General features: G+C 40.9%; 1 protein-coding gene across 2 annotated transcripts in view; it reads left to right on the top strand.

Annotated features, from left to right (window-relative positions):
- Positions 1 to 22,646, top strand: part of KDR (kinase insert domain receptor) — a 50,215-nt gene that overhangs the window by 1,257 nt on the left and 26,312 nt on the right. For both annotated transcript variants that reach the window (XM_043972936.1, XM_043972938.1), the window contains exons 2-15: positions 3,579 to 3,672; positions 5,266 to 5,462; positions 10,020 to 10,150; positions 10,452 to 10,620; positions 11,025 to 11,164; positions 12,010 to 12,172; positions 12,652 to 12,766; positions 12,867 to 13,030; positions 15,298 to 15,454; positions 16,419 to 16,542; positions 17,713 to 17,821; positions 18,646 to 18,987; positions 21,280 to 21,426; positions 21,750 to 21,881. In XM_043972936.1, coding sequence (XP_043828871.1) covers positions 3,579 to 3,672; positions 5,266 to 5,462; positions 10,020 to 10,150; positions 10,452 to 10,620; positions 11,025 to 11,164; positions 12,010 to 12,172; positions 12,652 to 12,766; positions 12,867 to 13,030; positions 15,298 to 15,454; positions 16,419 to 16,542; positions 17,713 to 17,821; positions 18,646 to 18,987; positions 21,280 to 21,426; positions 21,750 to 21,881 — 2,184 coding nt within the window. The remainder of the gene's footprint in view (positions 1 to 3,578; positions 3,673 to 5,265; positions 5,463 to 10,019; positions 10,151 to 10,451; positions 10,621 to 11,024; positions 11,165 to 12,009; positions 12,173 to 12,651; positions 12,767 to 12,866; positions 13,031 to 15,297; positions 15,455 to 16,418; positions 16,543 to 17,712; positions 17,822 to 18,645; positions 18,988 to 21,279; positions 21,427 to 21,749; positions 21,882 to 22,646) is intronic.

Genomic DNA, 22,646 nt, shown 5'->3' with positions numbered 1-22,646 from the left:
ATCCAGGGCGGCCGCTGGGCCTCGGAAAGCGGGGCAGAAGCTTAGCTGAGGAGTCCCAGCCTGCCTCCCAATCCCAGCCCCTCACCGCCCGGGTCCTCTGGAGGGTCTTTTCTCGTGGCCGCTGCGGTGTATTGGCTGCGGGAGGGAACCTCGGTTCTCTCCTGGAGGCGTGCGGAGGCTGCGGAAACTCCTGGGCGACGCCGAAGTTCGGACAACCTCCTTGGGCCAGGGCATCACCAGCTGCCCTCCCCTCCTACAGGGACTTTGCACTTGCAAAGCGTTTATCACTTTGTCAAAGCGCCTCCTCTCCGAGACTTAAGCCCCTTTGTTTGAAGTGTAAACCCGAAAATCGGCCCCACAGGAATAGGCACCTTCCATCCCAGTTACCCTTTCTTGGCTTCGACACCGCATTTTCCGCGAGATTAAGATTATTGGGCGCTCACAGACAACACACACGCTGGGAATGTTGTTTTCTCTGCAGCCACACTTGATCAATTTCTATAAAGTAAAAAGGTGCTTCTGTGTTTACATCGGAGCAAAGGAATCCAGACAGCTGAGGCAATTATCTGGATAATTCCTGCTACTGGGGAGTTGGGGGGAGAATTTGTTTTCTTTCAAAGAAAAGACTCCTCTCCTTCAATTATCCAGATTGTCTGTCTGCATTGATTGCATTTACCTTATAATTATTGGGCTCTCCAGGCCTGAGAACTAGGTCAAATGGCTCTGTTGCTAAGGCACCCTCTTCCCACTCCCTGCCCCCCCCAACCCCCCCACCCTCCAGCCCCTTGTATTTAGCGTCCAGAAAGTATGCCGGGTGTTTGGATTCCAGAAAGAAGTGAGCTTCTTTTAAACCCAGAGGAAAGAACTTAGCTGTTCACGAAAGGGCCCTCCTTAGCGATGGGAGCAACTGTGCCCTCCAAACAGTAGTGAGGGAGCTTTGGGAGAGGGTTTCATTCCATTAGTGGCATCGGTTCATAATTGCTGCCTTCAAGTTCTTCACATAGAAGCACTGTTGTCTTTCCTTCTGGGTTCGAACAGGGAAGAGTAACAGAAGGATTAATTAATTAGCATTGGTTATGAGCTTTGAAAATAGAAGCAGCTTTCTGAGTAATGGTATAAGCATTGCTTACACTAGAATTTATGTCTTGAAAATGTAAATCTATAACCAACCCCTCCCCCAAATGAGTGCTAAGTGTAATAGAAACAAGAATTCATACTAATTAAATGATTATGTTAATAAACTAAATTTCTATATTGTATTGGGCAGCAATGAAGTTGTTTAATGAAAAAGCTAAGCTAGACTCAACTGCTTTTTTTTTCTTGGATTAATTATTTTTGGGTTGTCTGTCTCTTTCTTCCTTTTTCTCTCTCTCTTTAACACTGCCTAAATGATTTCTATATGGGCAATAGTTTGCATGAGACCTGAATATCTTTGATCAACTGAGTTTATCTTGGTCTTTTTGGGGGGTGCCCTTTTACCCCACTTTTATCACATTACTCCAAAGTGTGCACCTATAGAGTGGATTATTCTTCATATCGAACTACTCATTGCCAAACACCAAATTGTGTTTCTCAACCTAATAGTTTTTAAAAAATGTTTTTCAGAGTTTTTTCATTGTTGTCCCCTTCCCAATGTCCCAATATCTTTATACCATAGAACACTCCATAGGAAAGAAAAATAGCTAAGCAAAACAAACTGGTATATTCACAGTGTATGTAACACTTCACAATTCTCTGGGAAGATCCAGACTAGTGTTTTTCCAATCAACTTTAGAGATGCTGTATTAGCCTTAATTATTTTTTCTACTATCCTCAGAAAAAACAAACTCCCAAATCATTTGTAAAGTTTTACTTTGGCTTTGGAAAGCATTATTTCACTGTACACTTGGAGCAAAGGCAATTATACTTTTCTTTTCAAAAAAAATTTTTGTTGGGGGGGGTGAGGCAATTGGGGTTAAGTGACTTTCCCAGGGTCACACAGCTAGTAAGTGTTAAGTGTCTGAGGTCACATTTGAACTCAGGTCCTCCTGAATCCAGGGCCAGTGCTTTAACCACTGTGCCACCTAGCTTCCCCAAATATACATTTCTTAATGAAAACTTTAGCAACACCAAGCTGATAAGTGATGAGTGCCAAGTCAATACCAATACCACATGCATTCTGGGACCTATTGACAAAGTCCTATTTTTAAAGTACACTATTGTTTTAGAGGAAGGTAGAGTGGAGAGCTGAGGCTTTATCCAAAAATTTAGGCAAGAATATACCTTACCTCCAGAGGGAAAAGGGGGTGGTGTTATTAGGAGAAAAGGGTTTTTTGGGTTTTTTTTTGCCAAAATGATTCACATTGACTGTGCCTTTGGATAGGACGGGATGGGATAAGATATAGAACAAATACCTACCCTTTCTGCTTCACCTTTCTCATGTTACCACGTGTTTATATCAATAAGCATCCAAATAATGGATTTTTTAAAAAGTGATTCATTTTGCGGGGGGGGGTCATCTCTATGGGAAGACATCATATTGATCATTTCCAATAAATTTATGATCTGTCACACTTGTTAAGACAGTAAGTAGTGTTTTAGAATGACTAATATGGTAATGTTTTATATAATTGCACATGTATAACCTATATGTGATTTCTTACTGCCTCAGGGAGTGGGGAGGAGGAAAGGAAGGGTAGAATTTAGAACTCAAAACTGTAAAAAACAGTAATGTTTTGGTACTTAGTCATTGCTTGTCAGGTGACTTTCCAATAAATTGTACATAATTGCATCTCAAAATGGATGTAGGATTTGATTCTTCTGCAGAATGAATCTAATGTGGATGAACTTTCCCATGGAATTGTCCTGGTTTCAAACTATGGGCAACCTTGTCTTATTATCAATTTGTGACCAGAACTGTGAGTCATTGCCTCTGCATTCATCAGTTGGAATTCTTGCCTACATCTCTAGGGAGCTAATCTGTACATTATTTGAGATTGTGCAAGTTTCCCCCTTGAACCCTTCTTCCTGGCCCCCTTCCACTTCCTCCTCAAGGACAGCTACCCTGACCCACATTTTCAACCTAATTAAGAAGGGAAATATTTTTTAAATGGCATAAAAGAAAATGAGGCAGGGTCACAGATCCTCCAGGTTGTATAAAGCAACTCTACTCATATGGCACAAGATACATTCTGAGCGAGATTCATTAATCAGCAGTTTAGGCAAATATGTGAATCCTACATTTTATAAGAAAAGTGGTCCAGGACTTTCCCAGGGGAGTGAGCTCATCCAATGAAGGTTCATTTTATTTCCATGTCCCATATCCTTTTGTAAGACCTTGAAGTTGGCAAGGCAGGAAAACAGGAACTCCACCCTCGCTCCATGAATCCCTGAACTGCTTTCCTCGTTTGTGACCATCTGCCCATTCTTCCTGTTATGACAAAGCTTGTGAACTTTTACTAGAAATGGTGAAAAGTAACTTTGCAGTTTTGACACAATGAATTGCTAAAGGGGTAGTCAGTCCCAAAGCAAGAAGTTTGCTTTGTTTGGAGGATCCTATTCCTATTGACACTGCTCTGACTACATTCATCTCTCTCCAGGTTTGCCCACTGTTTCACCTGATCCTCCAATTCTCAGCCCACAAAAAGATATACTTACCGTAATAGCAAATTCAAGTCTTCAAATTACTTGCAGGTAAGGAGTTCCTTAAGAAAAAAAATCCTCTGGATTTAATGAATACATTGCTCCTAATTTGTTTGTAAATGAGGTTCTGACATCCCTTGCTAAGCAGTCATGGAAGCCGAATGCTAACCTAGATTATCTGCACATTGATTCTATTTGCCACGAACAATATAGGATATGGATCTGCTCAGTTCAACATTTTAGGCTTAGATGGAGATGGAGAAGTCTTGGACTAATTGAAACAGCTCATATTTCTCTCTCTCTATTAGAGAACATTCTGATTGTGGAAGTGAAAATTTAGCATGTGTATATGAGTATTCTCATGCAAACATTCTGCATAAGAAAAAGGACTGTCCTTTGCCCTATCCTTGTTTTCTACTGTATGGAGTCACACGGTTAATTTGACTAATTGGGTAAACAATTTCTTTACAAGCAGAAGTGGCTACTCTTTAGCAAAAATAGAAGAGCTTGGGGGTTTATCCCTGGAAAGCCCCCAGCACATATCAATACTAGTGTACTTTCTAGGGAAGCCGAGAATGGTGGAAGAATTTTGTAAGATACCAAGAGGGGCTAGAAATCTACAAAGAGACTGATAAGCACTTGTTGAATTGGCTCACATTTTACTGAATAGCAAGGAATTGCTATATCTAGAAGAGCCATATGGTTAAATCCAACCTTAAATCATTTGAACCAGATGCATTTCTATAGCAAAGCCTCTGGCATACACACACACACACACACACACACACACACACACACACACACACACACATCCTTATTAAGTATGTCTCTGCCATTCTTTAATACTCCCACTGGAGTGGTGATCTCATTAGAGTCCATATTCCCTCTAATGATAAAGATCTATGAGAGACAGTCTATGGAAAAAATAGTTCAACAGTCTTCCCCCAGCCCTCCCTTCCTGGATAGGCCAGGACACACCTTTTTCCAGTACCCAGTTAGGAAAAGGATCCTTGAAAATCCCACCTATTAAACTCTATGTAGAAAAGGCCAGATTTATTTGGGCTTATAGTTGTATGGGGAAGGGGGGAGGGCTAGAGGAAAGGGACTGGATTTATGATTTCATTTGTCTAGGGGGCTTTCAGTGAAGAATTTCCTTTATTAGTAAAGGTTAACATTTCTCTGCAATTTAGAGTTTCAGCACTAAGAGGTTAAATGATTTGCTTAGGATCACAGTTACTGTGTGTCATAGGCAAGACTTTGAACCCCAGGTCTTTCTTCCTGGCTCTGAAGCCACTTACGCCTTGATGCCTTTATGTAAATCTAAATTTAACCCAAACACAAACTTGGACCTTTATTAGAATAGGCACAGATACAAGTACCATGCCATCTTCCTATTTGAATCTTGAACAGGGACACTAGCTTTATTGAGTGAATGAATAAATGAATGAATGAAACCAGAATTGCCTGAGGGAACTTCTGAATCAGTTCCTATGGCATTCTCTTGGATGAAAATTGAACCTGTCGTTTGGGGAAGAAGGCCTTGAAGTAAGGATGACTTTTATGACCCATACAATATTCAAGCACAAATCCTTTATCTTAGTGCAGATTCTGTGTCCTAACCTAGAAACATTTTTTCCCCCTCAGGGGCCAGAGAGACTTAGACTGGCTATGGCCCAACAATCAGGGCAGTTCTGATAATCGCGTAATGGTGACTGATTGCTGGGACGGTCCCTTTTGTAAGACACTCACAGTTCAAAAAGTGATAGGAAATGATACTGGAGCCTACAAGTGCCTTTACCGAGACAACGATGTGAGCTCAAGCATTTATGTCTATGTTCAAGGTGAGTGGTTATAATTGACTTCCCATATGATTTCCCAGCCTTACTACAAAGGAGGAACAAGAGAGAGCCAAGCAGGACAAAAGCCTTCCTCTAAAAGCTATCTGTAGACCAGAAACTACAAAATTCCTCTCATGCAAAGTAGTTTCGGAGACTGCCTGCAGGTCTCATTCATTTGTTTCAGAGTCTGGTCCATGCCATGCTCTTTTCCTTAACTACATTGGTTCTCCTCTCTTATTCCGAAGGCACAGGAGAGTCCATGTTTGTGATGGACTCCTACCTTTCCCAAGAGAATTTTGGTGTGCATCCAAATAGAAATCTTATGTGTAGGAAGAATTTGGGGTGAAGTTAAGGGAGAGCTCTTTTTTTTTTCTTTTTGCAGGGCAATAAGGGTTAAGTGACTTGCCCAGGGTCACACAGCTAGTAAGTGTCAAGTGTCTGAGGTCGGATTTGAACTCAGGTCCTCCTGAATCTAGGACCAGTGCTTTATCCACTGCACCACCTAGCTATCCCTGGGAGAGCTCTTAAATGGGAGCACTGTGTATGCTTTGTTTTTATTTTATAAGAAAAATTGTAATGATCTCATTTTTTGCTTGTAGAGTAAATGGTCCCTTGGCTTAAGGGTATATTCAAAGGTATCATGCCATAAGGGGTTTAGCATTTGTAATATCAGAGATAATGAATGAACGAACAGATCTCACTTTCTAGGATTTATAACTTGAAATGAGATTATAGATTTACAGCTGAATGGAACCACAGGTGTGACCTTGTACAACTCATTTTACAGATAAGGAAACTGAGGCTCAGAGAGAAAGGTCTTACACAAGGTCACATACCAGTAATAAGTAGAAGGGATGGAATTAGAACCCAAGCCCTTTAACTCCAAATCCAATGCTCTTCCCAATATACCATGCCTCCACGAGCTATCAGCCTCAAGGATCTCTGTTATTAAGACCAAGGATGGCCCTAATAGCCCGATTGCCCATACACAGCATCTAAGTACTTTGTAATCTCTTGCTGGTTTTAGTTATACCACCATCATGCATGAAGACCTCATCAGCAAACTTATTTCAATTAAATTTGAGGCACAGTGACTAGTGTTTTTCATGGGTATACTAAGATTTCTGTGTTCCCTGAAGATGGCTGGGTAAGATTTCCCCTTTCAAAGGAGCATTTCACTTGCAGAGAAAGACTCCAATCAGCTCTTCAAATCTTAAGTGCATGTCGCATTTGCATTTCAATTGTGCAACATTCTCCTTTCTTTGAAGTAATGGGAGCTACATCAAAATAACACATGCTACCATTGGATTGCACAAGACTTAAGAATGTTCATTACATTCTTTTGCCAGGTGTAGACATAACTCATGTATAGAATGCTTCTGGTAAGACCCCTAAGGCTCCCTGTACCACAGCTCCCTCTCCTTGCATATCTCCCTAGCCTCTCTTTCTTTTTCTCCTCAGTTAAAAGACCATTCTCTAATTTGCCATATCAGGCAAACTTCAGGAGGGGGATGCCTCAGTCCTTTGTGAATCTCTGGCTTCTTTTGATCTGGCAGGCTGAAGAGATCAGCCTATCTCTGGAGACTACAAGGATTTCCTGCTCTCAGCCTGGCTGGAAATGTTACAAGGAGATCCTCTCCTATAATATTTTGATATTTCCTTCTCTCAAATCAGGAAGTACAGAGACATGTGACAATTAATTTCACAAAGTAACAGTAAATATTTTGTTTGGGGAGGATGGGTGGTTGTTTGGGTCCTTTTTGTTTATTTCCTTTTGGGGGAAGACAATGAAATAGAAGCTACTTGCCAGAGAGACTTTTAATGGCATCCAAGAGTTAATTCAGTTTCTAAGGGCATGTACTTTAAGGGTGAGGAAGTCATGCCATGTTTTCATAGCATATAGATGGAAGGTAGGATGTCATACCAAGAAGGTCAATGCACTGTTTATGTGGAACCTTCCCTGTCTTTTGTGGATTACTTCAAATGCCATGTCCTATCCAAGGTTATGAATGAACCACAATGTTCTGGGAGTTGAGCTGTCCAAACCTGGGGTCATGAAGATTTACAATGGAAAAAGGGTTGTCAGGATGTTCCCCTTGGGTGGCTCTCTGATCTCTTGTTTTGGCCCTCACTTGTCTTCCCACCTTTGCTTCCTTAGTCTTCTGACCCAATTCCCTTACACAGTGGATAGAGTGAGGAAGTGGGGCCCTGGCCCCATCAGCTCTTGCTATGACATGTGTCCAGTTGGGAAGCAAAAGTCAGACCTCCTGCTTTTCTGTCCTCTGCAGCTGCAGAGGAAATAGACCTTCTCCTATTTGGAGATAGGGAGGTGGGGCTGGACAAGAGTTAGTTGTCCTTCCTCTCATCCAGGTTTTAACTGTTTCTTCAACAGCCCAGCTTGGAATCCCTACTACATTAGGCTTGGGAGGCAAACCCATTCATCAACTTGTTCCTGAAATCTGCTGGCTGGCTTTGTCCTCTAGTCCAAATCATCCCCATCTGAGGGGATGAGGGTGGTTTTCCAACAAGGTGTTTTATACACTTTGACCACAAAAGACCATAAAAATCTTTCTCTACTACTTTGCTAAAGTTTTGAGGGATTTTCTTCCTTTTTCTATTGTGTATACTCCAAGTTCTTTGTTCACAGCACCACTCATGTGTCTGTCATCTGGTAGAGAAGCTCCCTTGAGTTTGGATGGAATGCTTCAGCCCTAATTATCAATTTAGCCTGAAGCAGAAAGTTAGCCTTCATAATCCTAAAACGATGCAACTTTGGGATTTTTTTCTTTATTACTCCTTAAACCTTAAGTTGAGATTTATTTCCTCATATATTTTTGGTACATAGATTGCTATTTGCAAAAGAATTCATTATTGTTGTTTCCACGTAGTGGGCTGAGGAGAGATAGCTCAAAGTTGTCCTTTCAGTAGTTAGAAATATGGTATGGAAAATCCTAGACATTGATTCACTCTTTTATTGCAAAGCCATATAGTGATCAGTAGTCAGGAAGAGGAAGGGAAGGGAAGGGAAGGGAAGGGAAGGGAAGGGAAGGGAAGGGAAGGGAAGGGAAGGGAAGGGAAGGGAAGGGAAGGGAAGGAAGGGAAGGGAAGGGAAGGGAAGGGAAGGGAAGGGAAGGGAAGGGAAGGGAAGGGAAGGAAGGGAAGGGAAGGGAAGGGAAGGGAAGGGAAGGGAAGGGAAGGGAAGGGAAGGGAAGGGAAGGAAGGGAAGGGAAGGGAAGGGAAGGGAAGGGAAGGGAAGAAGAAGGGAAGGGAAGAAGAAGGGAAGGGAAGAGAAATGATGAAAAGGGAAGGGAGGGAGAGAAAAGGAATAGTAAGGAAAGGGAAAAGAAGAAAGGGGAAGAGAGGGAAAGAGAAGGAAAAAGGAATGGAAAGGAAAGGGAAAGAAAGAAGGAAAGGAAAAGGAGAGGTGAGGATTGTTTTTATGACTGATAGCAGTGTGGTACAGCTCTGGAGTAAGAGGACCTTCTACCTATGTCACTCAACTTCGCTGGACTTCAGTTTTTTCATCTGTGAAACAAAGGAGTTAGCCTGGATGCCCTCTAATGTCCTTTCTAGCTCTGGGTTAGTGATCCTTTGCTTCTACTAACTCTTTCCCGGGTTGTACTCTCCTATCCCAGTGGCTGAGATGCTGTTTTGATAAACACTGTCATCCTGCTTCTTCCCTCCCCTTACTTTCAAACCTCCCTGTGCCCCTGTAAATGACACTTTCAAGTAAAAATCTTGGGATCAAGCTTCTATATTGAAATCAAAGCTGAGGACTGAGCAACATGTGAATGCGTTTGCACAATATGAACTCTCCTAGGCAACATAACTGACTTTTAGGACCTGAATGGTGGATATAGTTATCCCATATGTTGGTCATCAGGACAAGGCATGGTAATTAGCTAATGCCCTAGGTAACCCCCTTAATTCAGATAATCAATCAACATATTTATTAAGTTCCTGTGCTGGGTGCTGGATATATGAACATATAAATGAAAACATTACTGCCTTTAAGGACCTTGCATTCTAAATGATAAGGAACTGCATGTTCATTTATCAGTAGATAGAAAATAAATACAAAACAAATACAGTGTAGTTTTGGAGGGAGGAACCAGCAATTTTGGTTTCAAATCATAGGCAAGAAATTCAAGGTGAAAGTTAGTCCCCAAGTTTTGTTCCATCTTCACTGTGCAGTTCAAAACAAGTTGAGGTTGGGAGTGGGGAGGATGGGGGGTGGGGATCAGGCAAAATTTCATGTGGAAGGTGGAATTCAAATGAAATTCAATGTCTTCATTGCTGGAAGTCCTGGAAGGAAGGATAGTCCTACTTTGTTATTGTAGACACATCTTCAAAATATAAACCCAGATAGCCATGAGGCTGATTTCAGTACCTTTCAGATAGGAAGAGGAATATCACCTGGGGGGAAAAACCATTAAGAAATTATAATAGTGATGATAATGAAAGTAGGACATTTCATTTCGCAGTATAATGTCACACTAACTCTATCATAATGTGCTCTGACATTCAGTAACTCACTAATGGAATGAAATATTCCTTTAGATTACAGATCTCCATTTATTTCATCAGTAAGTGATCAACATGGTGTCATATACATCACAGAAAACAAAAACAAAACAGTCGTAATCCCGTGCCTCAGTTCCATCTCAAACCTCAATGTGTCACTTTATGCAGTAAGTACGATTTTCTTCTTTCATCTATGTTCCCCCCCACTCACCCCCCCCCCTCGCCGTGGTTTGTTAGGACTTTCACTGTCTAAAAAAGGTACAACCACTTCATATAGTGTGTTTCAAGATCACATGGGCAATGACTACTAAGGGATTTAAAAGCCAATGTAGGAAGGATTAGAATAGACAATTTGGTTTCAAAAATAGGAAACAAAATAAGAAGGGCTTAAATAAAATGCATTGAAGCTAAATTTGTACAGTTTTCTCTTTGAGATGCCAACTGATCATACCATAAATGTTTCCCCAGAAGTATCCAGAAAAGAGGTTTGTTCCTGATGGTGAAAAAGTTTTCTGGGATAGCAAGAAAGGCTTCACTCTTCCCAGCTACATGATAAGTTATGCAGGCATGGTCTTCTGTGAGGCAAAGATCAATGATGAAAGCTACCAGTCTCTTATCTACATAGTTGCGGTTGTTGGTAAGATGACAGTTACTTTTCTTATTATTCCCATGTAATAATGGTCACCAGATCATAGATTCAGAGCTGGAGAAAACCCTGTAGATCACCTAGTCCAATACTCTCATTTTACAGATGAGAAAACTAAAACTCGGAGAGGTCAATTCACTTGCCCAAGGTCACACAGCCAGTATTGCAGAGGGGTATTGGATCCAACTGCCCTAGTTTCCCATAGATTAGTCTATGAGACTGATTCTGTCTCTCAGGTTCCTGGGAGGGCTTAGAACCTGGAGAAATCCCTCAGGAACAAAGCATCCTTAGAAATTTAAAAAGCAAGTGTGTTTCTGCATTATTGAGAAAGAACATATACCCAAGTTTCAGGTTTTTTTCTTTTTCTTTCTGTTTTTCCAATTTACTTCCTCCAGGGTACAGGATTTATGAGTTGGCTCTGAATCCCTCTCACAGTGTGGAACTGGCTGTTGGGGAAAAGCTCGTTCTGAATTGCACAGCAAGGACAGAACTCAATGTGGGGATTCATTTTCATTGGGAGCATCCTTCTTTGAAGGTAAAGCTCACTAAGCAAACCAGATCTCCAGATACCTTGATAAGAACTCTTGGGAGGGACTCACCCTGGTGAAATGTTATAGCCTCTGGCCAGATCAGCTCTCAGAATCTCTAAGTTTTAAAAGAACCACAGAGGATAGAATGCCTGATGTTGGAGGAAGTTGACAGAAATCATCTTCTTCCCTGTTACTTTCAGGCAATGAACATTCTTCTTTTTCCCCCCAGAAAAATTATTTCCCCCATTTCCATCTTGGATGTTATTTTGCTGTCTGTGCAAGTCATGTCTCTGTTTGCTATTCTCAGGAGTTCTGAGGTGGGCAGGGGCAACAACAAATCATGTTGGACTCTATTCTTCTTGGCCGTGTCTCTCTGGCAGTTTCTCTTCATCTTGCACTCATGGCTAGAGCTTTTGTCCTATTTCTAATTCACCTGCTGTTGTCTAGTCCTTCTTGTTCCCAACACAATTGTCTCTGTAATATTAAAGGTTCAAGAGTTACTCTTGTCAGTGTTAAATAGTATTTTCCCAGGGACAAGATGCCTTGCAGTAAGACAAAATATGTTATCACATGAATGGCTATATGCTATTCTGGGGTTGGGATCTATGGATTGAAATAAAGCCAGGGGTATGCCATGGCCAGCTTAATCAAGAGCCAATTGTTCATTTACACCCCAGAAATCATCATAAGCTACAAATTGGATTTTGATTTATTGTTTTGTAGATTTCTAGATTTAAGAAAGTGATGGAGAAAATGCTGATTAGATTTTAAAGTGTACATTATTTTAGAAGGAGGAGCTGATTGTTTAACATTTACCAGCACGTCCCTGAGTAAACTTCTCTCTCTTCAGCCTGAAATACGGGATCTGAAATCTCACTTCGGAAGTGAACCTAAGAAATTTTTAAGCATCTTGACTATAGAGCATGTAACCCGGAGTGATCAGGGCTGGTACATCTGTGAAGCATCTAGTGGGCTGATGACCAAGAAAAACAGCACATATGTCACTGTCCATGGTAAGACATCTATCCCCTTGAATCGATTGAATGTTTTCCAACAAAAGCCTGTGGCTTTTGTTGGCCCCTGCCCCTACTGGCAAGCCATTATATGCTTTCAAGACTGTTCCATCCTATTAGTGCAGTCTAAGTGATCTCATAGAACATCGTGTTATATGCTCTCGACTTGTGTTTATAGATTCTTTGCCTTGCTACAATTTTGCGATGACTAGTTCCTGGAAACTGGAACTTAAATCGACTTAGATTGCCTAAAAAGCCTTGGCTGTGAGTTACCTGCATAGTACCATGATGTGCACTCTCTAGACTTGCCTTTCCCATCTGATGGCAGCTCCAACAGTCACATACTTGGCTTTTCTTGGGAGTAAAAAACAACAACAATGAAACCAAAGCAACCCACTCCAACCAACTGACATTTAAATTTCTTGCTGCATTGTGAATGTTGATGGTTTTCAGTTGTTTCCACAATTGCTTTCTTGCAGAAAAGCCTTTTGTTGCCTTTCATAGTGGAATGGAATCTTTGGTGGAAGCCAAGTTGGGTGAACGGGTTAGAATCCCTGTGAAGTATGTGGGCTATCCACCACCCGAAATAAAGTGGTAAATATGAGAAATCAACACCGAGTATTATTTTCTATCAAGGCAAACTGTAATCACAAACTAAGGATGCTGGGTTGGGCTTTTTTTCTCCTCCTTGCAGGTACAAAAATGGAAAAGCCATTGAAAGCAATCATACAATGAAGGTTGGCCATGCTCTGATAATTACAGAAGCAAGTGAAAAGGATGCAGGAAATTACACCGTTCTCCTCACCAACCCCATCACAAAGGCGAGACAGAGCCATGTGGTCTCTCTGGTGGTGAATGGTGAGCCTGAGAGCTTTGATTTCTCTCTTTTTACTTGAAAGTGATTGTAAAGAACAGCTGTATCTTCTCCTTTTGAGTCAGATACTTCATTCCCTCTGCCACCCTTCCCACAGACTGTTTCTCAGTATTAATAAATGCTTATAGGCTGACTGACCTCTCATGTCCCAGTGCATAATGCACTCATGATTTAGGAAAGATCAAGTGTATTGAATTGAAGACTGAGCTAGCATAGTGTGGAGTGAATGTAATGAGGGGGAATGTATATTGATTATATTCAAATCAATTTCTAGCTCAGAATAAATGAATGATCATTTATGACTGTAATACTCTGCAAATACTCAGAATAATATTTGACAGCTTGGTGAGAAAGAGTTTGGGAGCAATTGCCAGGATAATTAGCTTTAGATAATAACATTTGCACAAGGCATACAAGTGTATGGTAGTGGGGTTAGGGTCAGGGTCAGACTCTGCTTTGATTTTATAGAATACCTTTTGCTAAGTTCACTTGTTATTGGTCATCTTAGCAATGTTTCTGTATTACAGAAGGTTTTACAAGTTGGCATAACCACATCAAGTTCAGTGTAAATCATTTCTTTGTCAGTAGTCATTTTGAGTTTACAGAACAGAGAGAAGCTTGAATTTTATTTAAGGATGTGGCATTTTCTGTCTTCCTTCCCTTGGCATTATAAATCTGAATAGTAGTTCCTTCTCTCAACATCCTAATCCACCCTACCCATCCTTCCTGGTGCCCTCAGTCTGTTATGTTGTGGTTCTGCTGGAGAAACCAGCTTCTGGGAGTTTTCTAAGCCAATATACCCTGTATAGCCTTAGGGTCCTTAGGTTACATCAGTAGGTCAGATGATAATGCCATACATGTGAAGAATATAGAGGCAGGGCAGATGGGAAGGCCCGATGGTCTTCCATCTCACTGGGAGGATGGGGTGATGGACTCTCATTGGTATTTAGGAAATAACTAAAATGTATGCCCAGGTTATGCCCATGTCAGAGAGGGGCAATTTCAAGAGTTTGAAATTTTGGATCAGTAGCAATAAGTAAAGTGTTTCTCACTGGGACCTCTATCTGAAGAAAGAAATCAGGCATGGGAAAGTAGATAAGGGTGAGGATGGTACATTATGCTTATGTAATGCTTTCTATTTTTCAGTTTTTCACATCTTTTATCTCATTTAATCCTTCCAACAGCCTTGTGAAGTAGGTAGGGCAAGGATCCTTATCATCCCCATTTCACAAATAAGCAAACTGGGACTCAATGAGTTAAGAGGCTTTCCTGAATTTGTACTGCTAATTGTGTACTAATTATTGGAACAGTTCTGGTTGCCTACATCTTAGTCCTGGTGTAGATTCAGTTTTATCTGTACATATAAATATATGTAATATCAAATTATACACACATGCATGTGTACATACATATTCATACACACATATATATGAATTTGGGCAAATCAATTAACTCATTTTGTCCTAATTTTCTTATTTATTCAGTGTCCCAAAAGTCTTAGTGTAGCTTTAAGCTTTAATAACTTCAGAAGTATAAAGGCTCCACAACCTCTTTTTATTAAAAAAAAACACATTTGAAAGTCCATTTGTTTCCATTTAAAAATATGATTATGTTTCTCATGAAAATTCAAAGTAACCCCCATCTTGTGCTATAAGTTACTTTAGGCCAGAGGTGTCAAGTGAAGCCCTCGATAGTCCCAAGTGTAGCCCAAACTAGATTAAAATGTAATTGGGAAATATTTAACAAAATAAGTAAAAATACAGAGAATATAAATGGTTTTCTAAGTCAATATGTAGCCATGCGGATATTTATATATGGTTTAGTGGTCCCTATTTCTATTTGAGTTTGACTTAAACTAAAATTTAAAATAAAAATTAGAAATTTTGTTATTCAAAATTCATAAAACCAAATAAGTATGTAAAAAAATAAACTTTTAAGTGATGTTTTTATAAGTTTATAGCATTTATACTTCTGAAATAATTAAAGCTTAAAACAACACTAACATTTGAGACACCACACACATATGTATGTATGTGAGGGATGTTAAGGACTATTTAGGGTTCCCTTGAACTTGTCTTTTTGAGTTGTATTTCTGGAAAATATGGCAACTCAAAAAGACAAGTTCAGGGGACCTCTTAACAGTCCTTAACAAGGGCAAAATCAACCGCCTTTAAAAAAAAAATGAAGTAGTCTTCATTGCCTTCCTAAGGGCTCATGAGCTGCCCATGACATGAGTTTTCCTGCTCTCTAGTTCCACCCCAGATTGGTGAGAAATCTCTAATTGCTCCTGTGGATTCCTACCACTACGGCTCAATGCAAACCTTGACGTGCACTGTTTATGCAGTTCCTCCACCACTTAATATCCACTGGTATTGGCAGTTGGAAGAAGCATGTACTTATAATCCTGGGTAAGTACAACTCAGCCACTTGATTGTCCTTTGGCTTTGTGGTTTCCTTGGCTAAAATTGCCCCCTCCTAGAAGCTGGCAAGATTGCATTGAGGTCTGTTTTGCTTAGTCACTGAGTCTAGGTTCCCTCCATCTTTCCCTGGGCGGTGTACTTTATTAATTGCCATTGTTTACAGTAGTCCACTTTGGGATCAGCTGGCCCTCTGCCTCTCTGGGAAAATTAAAGCCTGTCCATCTCTCTTTTTAGGCCATTCTAGTTGTGTAGTGACTGGAGACCCGTTCCTCTTCACCAAACACAGGATATTTTCTATTTATGCTCATTGTTAATCTCTGTGTTTCTCCTTACGCCAATAAGTTGCTGAATATGATGCCTCTTCTTATCTGTGAGAAAGCCCATCTCCAAGAGGAAGTGTGCTGATTGATGTTAGGGGATGATGGAAAGAGCTCCAGCCCTCAGTGCCTGAAGTCTTGCTTATCAGGCTCCAACACAAGGCCAGACATCCTTAGGGAAAAAAAAAAAAACCCAACAACCTCTACCACCACCCTAAGCCTTCCACTTCCTGTTGTTGTTTTTAAAATGACTACCACTAGTTTCTTCCTCAGCTGCTTGGTCATTTCCTACACAAAGGCCACTGTCCTCAAGAAATTCCTATAAGGAGCCCGGTGGTTTTCAGTCTCCCTGTCTTCCTTTGAACTAAATTAACTTGAATTGTCCAGTCTCTCCAATTTATGAATGAAGGTTTGTTCCCAAAATAGCTGCTTCCCTCCAGTATCCTGAATGGATCAACCTCTGCCGAATTGCTAGAACACTTTCCTCCAGTTCTGGAAGTCTGATTTCTATTTGGCACAAAGGTCTTGGAATATGATGGGATCCATTAAAAACATTTCTAGGAACATGCCAACCAAACTGTGGTTCTTTTTCCTGTCCATTGATCAAGGCCTGATTTAAATTTTGTCTTTCACAGGCAAGCTGGCTTAGTGACAAACCCCTACACCTGCAAAGAGTGGAAAAACATGGAGGATCTAAATGGGGGAAATCCCGTTGAATTAACCAAGAATCAATTTGTCATGATCGATGAAAAAAACAAAGTGAGTTGAAAATTCTTGGATTTGAGTACCTGTGTCTTTTTTTGTTGAACTCAATTCATACACATTTATTGAACACTTACCATGTGCATGGCATTCTGCACGGCATTGGAAACTCAAAGACAAAAACAAAAACTGTTGCTGCCTTCATGGATTTTGCATTCTACTAGATGGATATTGCAGCAGTGATGTGTAAGAATTTTGGAGATTAATAATCAGATATATTAGAAAACTAATTACTATTTTAAGCATGGTCTTATTTTAAAGCATTTACACTTACATGTTTATATTTCTACAATTTTCTTTTTATATAGTAGAGATAGTGTGGGGCGGTTGATAGAGTACTAGTCTTATAGTAAAAAAAATACATTCAAATCCTACCCCTGACATTTACCAGTTGTGTGATCCTGGGCAAGTCACTTAATTTCCGTGTTTCAGTCTACTCCCTAGGACTTATATATTAAGTTATAGACAGGTTGCAATCTCCATTGGAGAAGAGGGTTCTAATATTGGGAGTTCCTTACCTGAATGAAATAATAGATCCTTTGATTATATTTTTTTATCATGATCTACTCCAGCATAAATGGGGATCCTCTATGATGCCCAGAATATATATTTGGATAGATTGTATAGTGGTCACAGCACTGAAGAACATGCTGAGGAGGAATTTACAAATATGTATAAATCTGCTTTTTAGTCTGAATATGCACATATATCAGTCATTTCTGACTCTTTGTGACCCTATTTGGGGTTCTCTTTTTTTTTTTTTGTTTTGTTTTGTTTGTTTTTTTGCGGGGCAATGGGGGTTAAGTGACTTGCCCAGGGTCACACAGCTAGTAAGTGTCAAGTGTCTGAGGTCGGATTTGAACTCAGGTTCTCCTGAATCCAGGGCCAGTGCTTAATCCACTGTGCCACGTAGCCGCCCCTGGGGTTCTCTTGAGAAAGATACTGGAGTGATTTGCCATTTCTTTCTCCAGCTCATTTGACAGATTAGGACACTGAGGCAAACACAGTTAAGTGACTTGCCCAGGGTCACACAGCTAGTAAGTGGCTTAGACCAGATTTGAACTCAGGGAGATGAGTCTGCTTGAATCCAGTTCCAGCATTCTATCCACTGTACTACCTATAGACTTTGGCAAACACAGGATATGAAATTGTTTCATTCTCCCACAGACTGTAAGCACCCTTGTGATTCAAGCAGCAAATGTGTCATCCCTGTATAAATGTGAAGCTGTCAACAAAGTAGGACAAAGTGAGAGGATTATCTCCTTCCATGTGACAAGTAAGCACGCAGTGCATGTGTGTGCATGTGTGTGTATGTGTGTTGGAGGGGAAGGAGGGATCGCCACTCTTCTGAAAGGAGATCCTAAGCAGTCTCTCTTTTGATCACTTCTCAATCAGAGATGTTCCACTGTAGGAAAAGTCAGTCATTTTTGCTGAGAAGATGAGACTTATCTAGCTGCTTACTGTCACCTAGAAAGCAAACCTATTCAACTCAGTCTATAAATAGCAAATGTAGAATCTATTCCCATTCCTTGATGGAGACATGATGGTCACATGCATCTCGTGATGTGATGATTCAATTTTTAGAAATCTTTTTTGCAAAATGTTTGTATTTCATAACAAAAGTAGACACGGTGACTCTCTGGTTAATTTAGGCCCCAAACCCACTTTGGGAAGTGGGACTTGAATTATCCATTGTCTTCAGTATTTCAAGGATCTACGATTCCATCATTGTGACCATTCTGCCCACTGGTGAAGATCATATCTCATAGCACACAGTCTTTGTGGCCTGTTGTGGTTGAAAAATTTATCGCCTAAAGGCCAAGTTGGTGATGCTCGGAATTCTGCCAAGTTGGTCTTCAGACAGCCAACACAGAGCTTATCACTGGCCCCTTCCATCTTGTAGAACCTGCCACAACTTGTGCTCCATGGAAGAACCTTCAAGAACCCAAGGCCACAAGGAAGTAGCAGGGAGGTGGTTTCCATTTCAAAATTAGCTGCATATATTACACTCCTTTTTGTCCTCCGTGGACAGTCTGAGGCAATAACATCATGCTATTCTAAGTTTAAACGTTTTGCTAATGACAGGATTTTTAATTTTAGGAGGTCTTGAAATTAATTTTCAACCTGGCAATCAGCCCACAGAGCAGGAGAATGTGACTTTGTGGTGCACTGCAGAAAAATACACATTTGAGAACCTCACCTGGTACAAAATCAGCCCAAGGGCTTCTCAGGACCACCTAGGAGAGCTGCCCATGCCTGTCTGCAAGAGCTTGGATGCCCTTCTGAAAATGAACGCCACGATGCTCTCCAATAGCACAAGTGACATTGTGACCTTGGAGTTGCGGAATATATCACTGCAAGACCAGGGAGACTATGTCTGCTTGGCTCAGGACAAGAAGACTAAGAAAAGACACTGTGTGGTCAGGCGTCTTACTGTGCAAGGTATGGAGGTGGCCATTGGCAGCAACATTGTGCTCAAAGAGGGCCCAACCACAGGCAGGGCTTTGTTAAGTGTCTAGACTCTATTGTCAGGACCCATTCCTTACCACCCTGCTCCCCAAAGCAGACCATTGCACGTTTATCTGATGGGGTTTTCCCAGGGCTTTTCTATTTACATAAGTGCCATGTTCTGGCTTGGTGATATTAGCCAATACTAGTGATGTATCAAAGATAAGAAAGCCCTGGGCTAGGAGGCTTACATAACACTGTAATGATTGTTGGTGTTGGCTTAGACAAGAACAGGAGAACTTCTTCCCAGGGCATAGGAAGAGTGACACTACTCTACTTGTGACCTGTAAAAGCTATTGGGATTCCCTTGAGAATGTGACCCAAAGTGGGATGGAGGGAATGGAATGGAATGACCATCATGGGTGTACTGAGGATTAGTGTACTCTCCCTACAGAAGGCCCAAGACCATTGTTAGGGAATCTTGGCCTGAGTCAGGTCCAGCCTTATGCAATATTGTGAAGTAGGTTAAGTTTGCCTTTAGAACCCTTGTCTCCTTCCTCCCTAACTTTTCTTTTTCTTCAGTGTCCCCCTTTACCCAAGTAGCCATTGATCTCATGCATCTCTGACCTCTGTTCCTAGCAGGTCAGTTCTGTGAAACTTTTTCACACTAAGGTGTTACTGTCTTAAGATGTTACCCTTGGGTGAGGGGACAATTTGCATTCTCCCGTCCCCCCAAAAATCATCAAAGAAGGGTAGCATAACTCAAAAGAATGACTCCTTAATGATAGAATTTCAGGCATTATTGGGGAAGATATTTGGGGAACAGAGGCTTTCCTATGGGGTCCCCAGTCAAAAGGTATCCCTGGTCTGGATAAAGAGGAACACCGAAGGGCTGGGGGTATGGAGGAGAATCTTTTCTTTTCTGTGCCCATGGACACATAGGGAAGAGTTACACCCTCCTAAGGACTCAAAGATATTTTTTCTGACTTAATTTGTCAGAATCAGACAAAAAGGCGAGTGCGACTGATTATATCCAATATAGTGCATGACCAAGGCGACCTCATTTTTCTGAGCTTTAAAGTGAGGTTGCCTCCAACACAACGCTGCCTTACATTTCATTGTTTTAGGCCAGATACGTCTGCATACTTAGGCAAGACAAGGCTACAATAACCCAGAGGACCGGACTATGTCAATGGGAATATCCTATGGTTAAAAAGACAGAAGATGCTGTTTTTGTTGTTGTTGAATCATGTCTGACTCTTTGTGACCGAGTGGACTATATTGTCCCATGGGCTTTTCTTGGCCAAGATTCGGGAGTGATATGCCATTTCCTTCTTCAATGTATTGAGGCAAACAGAGGTTAAGTGACTTGCCCAGGGTCACATAGCTAATAAGCATCTGAGGTTGGATTTGAACTCAGGTCCTCCTGAATCCAGGGTCAGTGCTTTATCCACTGAGCTACTTAGCTGCCCCCTCTGGGAAGATTATTATTGTACACATTTGTCTTTTGAATTTTGCTGTATACTTAAGCAGAGAACAGCAGGTTACCATTTTTTTCTCACACAGACATTTCCCCAGCACTTGCATCTTTTAGTTAAGTGTAGATGGGCATCCCAAATGAGGCATGTGTGTGCCTGGGCAAGATTGGGAAATTTGCTCTTGTGTGTTGCTCTCCCCTGGAGATGTGATTCTTTACCATGACCCCTACAACGTTACCTATCACAGAATGGGTACACATGTTCCATAAAGAGTGGGCTTTTATGTTGTTAAAATATTGCATTTATAAAGGCTAATATTAAAAAGTACTTCTGATTGTGCTCCTTTTTGTGTCATGGCCTCTGCAGCTTCCAACTTGCTTAGCCCTAGCTCTGCTGACATGTCTTCCCTCTGTATATGAACCTCCCCCTTGGCAGGTTTCATTTTGTAGGGGGAAATGTATTGTAGATTTCCAAGAATATGAAGAGGAGAAATTTCCTGAGGACAGGTGAGTGGTTAGAGATGTGCCCTTGGGTAAAATTGGGCATGGATGATGAGGTTGCTAACACAGTTTATTATTAGTTAGGCTTCGTTTAGTAAAAACTCAACATTCATGTACAATTGCCAAATTATAATGCTGATGCAATGCCTCACACATCGTAGGTGATTAATTAATGCTTATTAGATTGTATTGGATTAAATATTCACCAAAAAACCCCACCAAGTAGCTGAAATTTAAAAAAATACATGGCCTAAGTATGTGTATATACCTAACATAGATATGCCTGTGTGATTTTTTTATACTAACAGAGCGTGTAGCACCCGTGATCACAGGAAATTTGGAGAACCAGACAACAAACATTGGCGAAACTATTGAAGTCTCTTGCTCAGCCTCTGGAATTCCTCCTCCACAGATTACGTGGTTTAAAGATAATGAAACACTTGTTGAGGACTCAGGTGAGTAGTTACTTGTGGCTCTACTTTTCTTGTTGATTTTTTTTTTCCAAGTGGGGTTATCAAAAACCTTGTCCCTTTGTGATTTATTTCCTTTTTCTTATGTGAGTCATTTGAAGACAAACATCAATCCTAGTGTGTGCTGGACTGGCTCATTTCATGGACTAGGACTCACATTCTTTAAAATGTTCATTGACACTAGTCAAAATCCAAACCTAAAAAATAGGAACTGATATTTGTATTTTTCTTCCTTGTGGGAAGAGGGTAGAAATTGGGCACCAAACATAGACGTCAATAAGAATGACCATTTCACCCTACCCCCTCAGGAATTGTATTAAAAGATGGAAACAGAAACCTAACTATCCGCCGGGTAAGGAAAGAAGATGGAGGTCTCTACACCTGCCATGCCTGTAATGTCCTTGGATGTGTAAAAGCAGAGACCCTCATCCTGGTAGAAGGTCAGTGGGAAGTTACTGCCACCCCAAGCAGTTTTCTGCTTTCTTTCTTTCTCTTTCTTTCTTTCTTTCTTTCTTTCTTTCTTTCTTTCTTTCTTTCTTTCTTTCTTTCTTTCTTTCTTTCTTTCTTTCTTTCTTTCTTTCTTTCTTTCTTCCTTCCTTCCTTCCTTCCTTCCTTCCTCCCTCCCTCTCTCCCTTCCTTTCTTTCTTTCTTTCTTGCAGGGCAATGAGGGTTAAGTGACTTGCCCAGGGTCACACAGCTAGTAAGTGTCAAGTGTCTGAGGCTAGATTTGAACTCAAGGCCTCCTGAATCCAGGGCCAGTGCTCTATCCACTGTACCACCTAGCTACCCCCCTCCTATTCTTTCTACAATTAACTACTATCTTTGGATGTTCTCTAAGCCTTCCTATTCTCACTGGGGAAATGATGTTAGCTGGATCAGCTGAAGACTTGTCTCCCCATTCTGGGATCCCCTTGGATCTGTTGCATTAATGCTAGATGTATATTGACTTTGGGAGGAGAAAGAAGTTCACTCTCTTGTGAGGATGTCCATAAAGAAGAAATGTTATATCCACAAAGATAGTGGAGCTCAGAGAGAATGGGTTTTTATGAGTTAAATCATATGAAAAGTGAATTATAAGATGATAAACCTGAGATGCCAAATGAAACCCACACTTTCAGACTTAGCCAGCTTGTGCATTTGTCTTGCTCGACAATACATATATTACAAAGGAGTGTTTTTATTTACTTTGTGTGTAGAGAGTTTTG

Source organism: Dromiciops gliroides, chromosome 6, assembly GCF_019393635.1.
Source record: "Dromiciops gliroides isolate mDroGli1 chromosome 6, mDroGli1.pri, whole genome shotgun sequence".
Taxonomy (NCBI): Eukaryota; Metazoa; Chordata; class Mammalia; order Microbiotheria; family Microbiotheriidae; genus Dromiciops; species Dromiciops gliroides.
The sequence above is the reverse complement of the archived record's forward strand: the minus strand, read 5'-3'. Positions and strand labels throughout refer to the sequence as shown.